Source organism: Octopus sinensis, linkage group LG17 (assembly GCF_006345805.1).
Source record: "Octopus sinensis linkage group LG17, ASM634580v1, whole genome shotgun sequence".
NCBI classification, from domain to species: domain Eukaryota; kingdom Metazoa; phylum Mollusca; class Cephalopoda; order Octopoda; family Octopodidae; genus Octopus; species Octopus sinensis.
The window spans coordinates 7,500,389-7,510,388 of NC_043013.1; the positions used below are offsets into that span (position 1 = coordinate 7,500,389).

General features: G+C 37.4%; 1 protein-coding gene across 2 annotated transcripts in view; it reads left to right on the top strand.

Annotated features, from left to right (window-relative positions):
• The window catches only part of LOC115220883 (carnosine synthase 1-like), a 47,048-nt gene extending 38,511 nt beyond the window's left edge, over positions 1 to 8,537 (top strand). For both annotated transcript variants that reach the window (XM_029791074.2, XM_029791075.2), the window contains exons 6-9: positions 1,156 to 1,220; positions 2,350 to 2,569; positions 3,276 to 3,538; positions 5,157 to 8,537. In XM_029791074.2, coding sequence (XP_029646934.1) covers positions 1,156 to 1,220; positions 2,350 to 2,569; positions 3,276 to 3,538; positions 5,157 to 6,392 — 1,784 coding nt within the window. In that variant the 3' untranslated portion in view covers positions 6,393 to 8,537. The remainder of the gene's footprint in view (positions 1 to 1,155; positions 1,221 to 2,349; positions 2,570 to 3,275; positions 3,539 to 5,156) is intronic.
• Positions 8,538 to 10,000: the final 1,463 nt, after the last annotated feature.

Consider the following 10,000-nt stretch of genomic DNA (forward strand, 5'->3'; position numbering starts at 1 on the left):
CGCATTTATTTTTTCTAATATTCAATGTAACTTCTTTTTAATAGCAGGGAGTGATTTGAGGGAGACTTAGCTATTATCTCCAGTAGATTTCTTTTGTGCAGTAAAACTTTAAAAAGTTGATGAGTGATTGGCTCAAGGTATCTGTCTTTAGTCCTTTCAGTCTCATTCACCATACAACCTCTTTCACCATAGCCACCAGTCAGAGAAAAACTGCCTGTTCTTCTTGATCAAAAGAAGCCAACAGGACAATCTTCACGACTGAGTCGACGAATAGCTCAAACCATCCTACACATGATGGAGGCTGTTTGACATAACTCAAGAAACCAGAAAAGCTTGAGCACTGTATGAGCATATGCAGATGGTTTCCTCATTCTACACACATCTCAGGCAGGCCCAGCTGACAGTGCTACCATGCCTGTTGAGTTTATCCTGAACTGGCAATGCCCCTGGTAGCACTGCCAGGACAGAGATTTCTGGAAGTCATCCCTAGGCTTTAGACCAAAGATCTTCTGGAACAGACCAGCTAGTTAATTGTTGTTGATGTCCATATTCTCTTTCAGGACATGGTTCTTCTGAGAGGCAATAAACTAAGAACTTGAGTCACTTTTACCGACTGTCTACTTCCTCCAAATATCTGACCATGTCATCATCATTATCCAGTTTTTTAAATCCAGGTTTTATCCCTGTTAACGGGGGTGGCTGGATCTACCTCAAAGCCATCTTTCCCGGTTTTGGTTGTCCTCCTTTTTCAGGTGCAGCTCATCCCAACCGTTGGGTTGGCTGGTGCCCTTTCTCCTTTGCTATCATGAGGCTTTCTTGGAGCTGGATTTTCTATGGAAAGCATGCCCTTGTTTACCCCCAACCTCAGTTTCTAGACATGAGTTGTCTCAAGACCAAGGTCTCTAATATGATTTTTAACAAATGTGGTGGAAAACTGGCTCAGGAAGGCAGGGACTATTCCCTAAGACCCCTTTCAGAGCCCCACTACATATGTGCTTATGTTAATAATCAAATTATCAATTATCCTCTGACTCATCCCAAATCTGTGGCCTTCTGCTTGTGTTATAAACCAATATCTTATTTCTCTCTCACCCCCAAATCAAAAGTATTATTTCACTTTATTTATTTTGCATCTATTTATTTATATTGAAACAGATTACAACTTTCGTGTTAGAACAACAGTATGTCGAACATCAGATGACCTTCCACATGTGTCAAAGGTTAGTTTGTTTGACTTTGTAACATTTGCAACATATCACAACAATACCCAATCCATATTAATATCTGTACATGATGAATCCTCATGTATGTAAAAACAAGTTGTCCACAAAACATTAAAACAACAAAGGGCTCTAATAAGCTAATAAGCAGTCTTTTTATTTTTATCTATTCTATTTTTTACTAAACTCGCGCTAACCAATAATATTAAACCAACAAGGGAATCTCTACATGGTGACTTGGCCTGATAGAGATGGAAACCAAGGCTTACTCAAATCACATACCATTGTTTGTTTAAAGAAAATGTATATTTGGGAATATACATCTGGTGTGTTTATTTAAGTGTGTGTGTGCAGGCATGTGTGTATAATATGTTTATGTGAATGTAAGTTTATGCATTTGTGTATATATGCTAGTTTCTTTCTGTTGGTATGTCTACGTTTGTGTCTGTGTGTATATATGCAGGTATGTAAGGATATGTACGTATGTCTTTATGTATGTATGTATGTAGTCGAAAGACACCTGTTGTTATGTTCTGTTATTATTTATATTGTATTTTTATTGTATTTATATTTGTGTAACTTTGTCCGATTTTTTTGTCCTTGTTTTTGTATACATTCGCTACTTTCTTCCAAGGAATCTAATGCTCTTAGCTTAGTTTTTCCTCGGGGCTGGCCAGATTGAAGCAATCTCAAGAATAATCAGCCGAAATTGAGAAGATAATCTGGTACTTGACTGCGGATAGAGGGCTTTGAATGACCCATCCTTGTTCTTGTTGTATCGTCTATCTGGATGTTTTGTTGTCCCTTTTTGTATCACCTAGCTGTCTGGATGTTTTGCGTTCTTGTCCCATTTTGTATTTCATATATATATATATACTTATATACATACATATATATGTGTGACTGTTTGTGTGTATGTGATTGAGATATATGTAGTGTGTGTGTGATTATATATGTGATTGCTTATGTTTGGTCAACCCTCACCGCAAGAATGCACTATTAGATCAGCTTTAATCTGATCATGCAAAACAATAATGATGGTAGTAGGAGGTAAGAAGCAACCACTACTCCTACCACCATTGGTACTTCTTCCTTTTCTTGGTAAAACAAACCTTTTCATTGTTTTCAGATTGTCTGTGGCATTTCCAAGTCAATAAACCAAGACTATATTGTCCCACAGTCATTGAAAGCATCTCTCAAAACTTGGCATGTCTCAGAAGAAAATATAAAAGTCATCAAGAACAAGCTGATCAGCATGTCTGAACGGACTCTGAAAGCCATCATGTCCTTTGAGGACACACTTAACGAAGACGAACGAGGTGGAATTGGTGCTCAGACAGATATAATTGGTAAAGTATAAAACATCATAGATTGATTCTTATTTTGTCAATAATTTTTCTTTGAAATCGAAATTGCTCAAAAATCAATGGAAATTGTAGTTGTGGTAACAGTCCCGGTGGCACGTAAAAGAACCATCCAAACTTGGCTGTTGCCAGTGCCGCCCCAACTGGCCTCTTTGCCGGTGGCATGTAAAAAGCACCAACCGATCATGGCCATTGCCAGCCTCGCCTGGCATGTAAAAATCACCCACTATGCTCACGGAGTGGTTGGCATTAGGAAGGGCATCCAGCAGTAGAAGCACTACCAGATCAGACAGGGCCTGGTGCAGCCTTCTGGCTTCCCAGACCCCAGTTGAACCGTCCAACCCATGCTAGCATGGAAAGCGGACGTTAAATGATGATGATGATGAAACTGAGCAGAAAATGCAGCAGTCTTGCATAGTGATTGATAGCCTCATATCGTGTCATTGGAACCATATTGTAATAGCGAAGGGGACATAGAACTTGAAGCTCGTGTGTTGTCACTCACACTTGTGTGTATTTATAAGTGAATTGTACAAAACCACACATTTATGACAATCCCATAAGAGTTTAGCACCTTAGCCATCACATGTATTTACATAAACACATAAATATACACACACACACCATTCTTTTACATCTATATTTGTAATGATCTGAACACTTAGTTTATTATCTTCATTCAAAATTTCAGGACTTGACTTTTTAGTGCAGAAAACTCAGTCAGAATTCAAACCTGTGTTAATTGAAGTGAATGGACGTGATTGCCTGAAAAACTGCCAAATTAATGAATTCATCAATAGAGACAAACTTGGAGAAGTTGTCAAAGAACTGGTGAATACCATGATTTCAAGATCCGAACGTTTTCTGGTGAAAGGTAAAACTGTTCTTTTCATCGGTGATGGAGGGTACGGAAAACGGTTTACTTTGAAGGACACCAGAGGCTACGGAATTAAGGTGAATATTTGAAGTATATTTCCTGGCTTGTTTGCTGTTTTTTTTTTATAATAGTTGGTTTGGCATAACAGTCAAGCAATAAATCCTCTCAATTTTCAAGTCAATTCAAATATTTTTGATTGTCAAAAATGGGTGAAAGTGAATGGTCATGTGGGAACCAACAAGCTTTGAGTTATTTGTGTTATGCACTCCAGATTTATCTCCCTTGGATTATAGTTTCATGGCTTTCTATGTAAGTGGTACTCTACATCTACTACATGTGGAAAATTCTGTCTGTGGGTGTGTTTGTTTGTGGATTTGTTACCTAATTCCTCCAACATCATTTTATCAATTTTGATGAAACTTGACACATGAGTAGAACTAATATCGGGAAACCTTGTGACATACTTAGATTGTTGAAAAAAAATATTTAACAGGGCCCCTGGAAGGGATCCTTATATCTACTACATATAACTAATATTTTTTATTTAAATACCCAAGGGAAATAACCCATACCACCTGCACAATATTTTTTGTTTAAGCACCCAAGGGAAATAACCCATAGCACCTGCATTTACAGTTGTTAGTTTTTAGCAATGCAATCAATATTTGATTCTCACAATCAGCGGACCTAATTCTGCATTTCCCTACTCACAGTTTTGAACTGCTAAACCTTATTATTGCACTTTCTTGGTTTCGATCTTAAACTTGAAAGACTTCATTCTCTCTCACCAGCCTCTCTTGACAACCTCCATCAACTTCTCTCACCAACCTCCGACAGCCTCTCTCACCAACCTCCAGCAACCTCTCTCACCAACCTCTCTTGACACCTCCATCAACTTCTCTCACCAACCTCTCTTGACAACCTCCATCAACTTCTCTCACCAACCTCTGACAACTTCTCTCGCCAACCTCTGACAACTTCTCTCACCAACCTCCGACAACTTCTCTCACCAACCTCTGACAACCTCTCTCGCCAACCTCCGACAACCTCTCTCGCCAACCTCTGACAATCTCTCCCTCCTCCAGCTGACAGATTTTTGTACTTTATTGGGATGGAAAATACACCTTTTGTGGAAGTTATAACAAAATTGCTTTCTTATATCAGAGTAATATGGCATTTCAATAAGGTGTTTAAATAGAACATCTTTACCCCTGGGAATTCCCAGGTTAATAAGCAGTTTACTGTCATAAAATAGGGAAAATAAATTGTAATAGTTACCAGAAGTGACAATAGTGATATACCAAAATTTCATTAAACATGTTTGACATCTGATGGGTGGGCTTCTTATGAGGGTCTTTTCAACTTCTATATTCATGAAGTCATCAACGATTCACTCAATTTTGTTGATCCAAACAATGACAGAATCCATACACAGACTATAGAAGGGTGATGTATGCTCACCAGGAAAAAACATTGGTGATGACTCTGGAGATGGCAATGATGATGATGATGATGACAATTGAATTTAGATAATATAGGTCTCAGATGCCCTTAAAATTACAGGCTGTCAATTGCTAGAACCTCGTTGGTCATAGAACTAATAGATTTATAACAGCAATAACAATCGTAAATTTAGATTTCTATGTATTATATTTTCCCAAATCATGTTTCCATTTTTGTTAATTTATTCCGCAGATTGTGTTGGTAAATGCAGAAAAACCTAAAAACTTGAGTCAAGATATCACTTTCGTACCACATGATCTGACTGACTTAAAGCGGACGTATAAAAATGCCACCGAAATTATTGCCAAGCTTCAAGCTAGAGGTATAACAATTGATGGCTGTATTACTTTCTGGGATGAAAATGTCTGTCTTGTGGCAGCGATATGCGAACTTTTGAACCTAACAGGATCAAATTATAAAGCATACACCATTGCAAAAAATAAATACCTTACTTTTAAATGGCTACAGAAGCGAAAGGGAGATATTCCTCATTGGCCACGTACGTTTTTGTATTCTTCAAACGTTTATGAAATTAACACACAGTCTGATATCTCCAAAATCTTCCAAAACAACAAGCCTTCCTTACCTTTGGTATTAAAATTTGAATACGGATCAGGTGCAATTGGTGTTAAACTTGTGCAAAACGAAGAAGAGTGCCAACAGTATTATCAACAGTTATCGGACTTAGAAATGCCTGGTGTTGGTCTATCTTTAGGTCGTTCTTTTATATTGATGGATTACTTACAAGGCACCGAACATGATGTGGATATCATAATATATAAGCGTAAATTAATCGCAGCTTTTGTGTCGGATAACGGTCCAACCAGGTTACCCAATTTCATAGAAACGGCAGCTCTTTTGCCTTCGATTCTTTCAGATGAAAAGCAGAACCAACTGATCGTTGCTGCTTACCAATGTTGTCTTGAAATCGGTTTAGAAAGCGGCGTTTTTAACGTGGAAATGATTATGTCAGTGACGGGACCAAAACTTTGTGAGATTAATTCACGAATGGGTGGAGCCTATCTGAGGGACTGGATTAAATTGTGTTATGGAGTTGATATTATGTTTTGCGACTTATTAATATCTCTGGGTATCGAACCACATGTAAAATGTAAATATAGTCAAACGTATTTAGCGGGGATTATATGCTTGGCTTCAGAGCATGCTGATATTTTCAAAGATGAGCAAAAAATGAATTTAATTCGAGCCAAACATGAATCCAAGCAAATACAATACAATCAATTTCTTGAAAAGCTTCATTTAGAATATGAAGAAGAGCTATACTTTGCAAGTATAGCAGTAATTGAGCCTGATCCAATAACTGCTAAAAGGTCATTGATAAAAATCTCAGAAGAACTTGGTATTAAAACCGATTCATACAATGTTGAACAATTCCTTAAATTCATTCCAAATGAGACACAAGAATAGGGTGAAGTCTGGGAGTTATTTTTTTATGTGTGTCTTTATATATGTGTTGGGGAGATATGGAAAGTTGATACATCTTTAATTTCTTTTCTAAAGGGAGTTATTGTTTTTTAGCCCCAAGTCAACATTGATCCAAGCTGTGGCCATCTCATCTTTTCTATATCCATCTCGTCACCTGGACCTCCTCGAACAGGTTCAGAAACAAGTCTGTAATTTGATTGGTTCCCCCCTCTTCCTCTCTTAGTCTGTAATTTGATTGGTCCCTTGTCACAGTGACATGACAACTTAGTCTTTTCTATCTCTCCTACCACAGGATGTGCTCAGATGAATTTTCTTAGTCCTAGATCACATTGTGCCATATCACCTGACTCGTAACTCACAGCATCTTCATTCAAATTCTGTGACGCTTCCACGAATAAGTAAGTCTTTCTATAGTTGAAGCTTTTATCCTCGAACTACCAGAATTTGGAACTCTATTCCATCTCATTTTCTCCCTCCTTAGTCCCTTACACTAAGTGGCTTTCCGCCTTGTTTGGGACTTTGTAAGAATAAAAGAAAAACAGAATATCTCTGATTGCAATTATCAAAATTGATATCTTCTGAGAGAGAGAGACAGAGAGAGGGTGATAGGGCAGTAGAATCCTTTTCATATAAATGAACCCCTTTTCATATAAATGAATTTTTTCATGATCCCCAGGCCTGTTTACTCATTAAGCTAATTTTATTAACAAACAAGTTTATATTCTATTTGAGAGATTGGATCAAGTTCTGTTATGGAGTTGATATTATGTTTTGTGCCTTATTAATATCTCTGGGTATTGAACCACATGTAAAATGTAAATATAATCAAACCTGTTTAGCAGGGATCATGTGTTTGGCCTCAGAGCATGCTCATATTTTCAAAGACAAACAAAAGATGAATTTAATACGAGGGAAATACAATTCAACCAATGTTTTGAAAAGCCTTTTGCAGAAGATGCAGATGAGAGACCTTTTTCAAATAAAGCTGTAACTGAACCTGATCAAGAAACTGCTAAAAGGTCATTGATAAAACCCTCAAAACTTGGCATTAAAACTGATTCATACAATGTTGAACAATTCCTTAAATTCATTCCAAATGAGACAAAAGAATAGGGTGAAGTCTGGGGGTTATTGTTGTTTTATGTGTGTGTATGTATATATGTGTTGGGAAGATATGGACAGTTTATTCATCTTTTGATTTCTTTTCCAAAGGGAGTTATTGTTTTTTAGCCCCAAGTCAACATTGATCCAAGCTGTGGCCATCTCATCTTTTCTATATCCTTCTTGTCACTTAGATCTCCTCGAATGGGTTCAAAGCAAGTCTGTAATTTGATTGGTCTTTCTCTTTCTCTCTTTCTTATTCTGTAATTTGATTGGTCCTTTGTCACAGTGACATGACGTCTTAGTCTTTTCTATCTCTCCTACCACAGTAAGTGCTCAAATGAATTTTCTTAGTTCTAGAACACCTTATGCCATCTCACCTGACTCATAACTCAGTGTCTCCATCCAAATGCTGTCGTGCTTCCGCAAATAAGGAAGTCTTTCTACAGTTGTGGCTTTTTCCCTTGAAAAGCCAGAATTTGGAGCTCTCTTCCATCTCATTTTCTCCCTTCTTGTGACCTGAACTCTTTCAAGTCTAAACTAAATTCATTCTTTGTGTCTTAATTACTCCTTCGTAGTCCCTTACACTCTGTGGCTTTTCACCTTGTTTGGGACTTTATAAAAATAAAGGAGAAACAGAATAATCCTGATTACATTATCCAATGTGACATCTTCTGAGAGAGAGAGAGTAGGGCAGTAGATCCCTTTTCATATAAATGAATCCCTTTTCCATAAATGAATTTTCTCGCAATCCCTGTGCCTATTTACACAATAAGCTGATTTTATTAACAAACATCAAACTTACTTCAGACAGCTAAAGAATACCTAAGCTGAGATGTAAAACAGAAACCACATTTTCCCACATTCACAAAGAAGTTCTCGGCCTATTGTTTTAGCTTGCCTGCACCGAGTAATTAACGAGAAAAAGTATATTTGTTAAAGATTGTAACAACTTGCATTATAATCATCTTCAACATTGTAACAACATAATAATCAATCTTAATAAATGACCTTATTAATAATCAATTAAATAATTGTTCCTCATCGTTTTTTGTTATAATTGATCTAAACTCTTTACAAACACTTCTCACATTTTCAACTCTCACCAGGAAAATATATGTAACTATTGCCATAGATCTAACACAATGTCAAGTACTTCTAAGAATGAAATGAAGTTGTGTTGCTCACACAAAGGACAAGAAATTATCTGCATAGCAACACTTTCTGTTCATAGACAATTGGGTACAAAGTCAATATTTGAAGTCAGATGAATGCAGATAAATGATCCTAACCCACACTTGCGGGCACACATTTTACTTAAGAAGATTACTTGAGTATAGTAACCCTAGTAGTGGAGGCGCAATGGCCCAGTGGTTAGGGCAGCGGACTCGCGGTCATAGGATCACGGTTTTGATTCCCAGACCGGGCGTTGTGAGTGTTTATTGAGCGAAAACACCTAAAAAAAGCTACATGAGGCTCCGGCAGGGGATGGTGGTGATCCCTGCTGTACTCTTTCACCACAACTTTCTCTCACTCTTACTTCCTGTTTCTGTTGTACCTGTATTTCAAAGGGGCTGGCCTTGTCACTCTCTGTGTCACGCTGAATATCCCCGAGAACTACGTTAAGGGTGCACGTGTCTGTGGAGTGCTCAGCCACTTACACTTTAATTTCACGAGCAGGCTGTTCCGTTGATTCGGATCAACCGGAACCCTCGTTGTCGTAACCGACGGAGTGCTTCAAAACCCTAGTATATCACTGGTACTTATTTTATCGCTTCCCAGAAGTGTCAAATGTAAAATCGATCCCATCACGATTTGAATGCAGAATGTACAGAGATCATATAGAAAAATACCAAGAGATGATACTGTTATGACTGTTTCAAATGCACTAATGTCTAATGATATGAAGCCTTTTAGAGCTAACAGCAAATGCTTTGAAATTTGGGATGAAAAGTTTTTCTTATTCAGAAAGAAAATTCATTAACCCTTTCATTACCAACCTGGCTGAAACTGCCTCTGGCTCTGTAGTACTAATGTCTTGTTTTCATAAGTTTTGAATTAAAACCTTCCACCAAACCTTAGTCACAATTAATGTTCCTAACATTAGCTTAATGATAACTAAGTTACTATACTAAATTCTTTGTAATATTTAAAGTAATTGAAAGAAACACAAAGCGTCTCAGAATAAATACAGTAACGAAAGGTCAATAGTACATGTGGTACATTTAAACAGTAAAAATAAACATTAGCAGCATGATTCATGAGATTCTAGTTTATATTTCTGAAATTCTGCATTTGTATTGAATCATTTTTTCTGTTCTTTCAATGAATGTTACTTAATTACTTTAAAACACACATAAATAGATTATATGGAGTGGCTGTGTGGTAAGTAGCTTACTAACCAACCACATGGTTCCGGGTTCAGTCCCACTGTGTGGCATCTTGGGAAAGTGTCTTCTGCTATAGCCCCGGGCCGACCAATGCCTTGT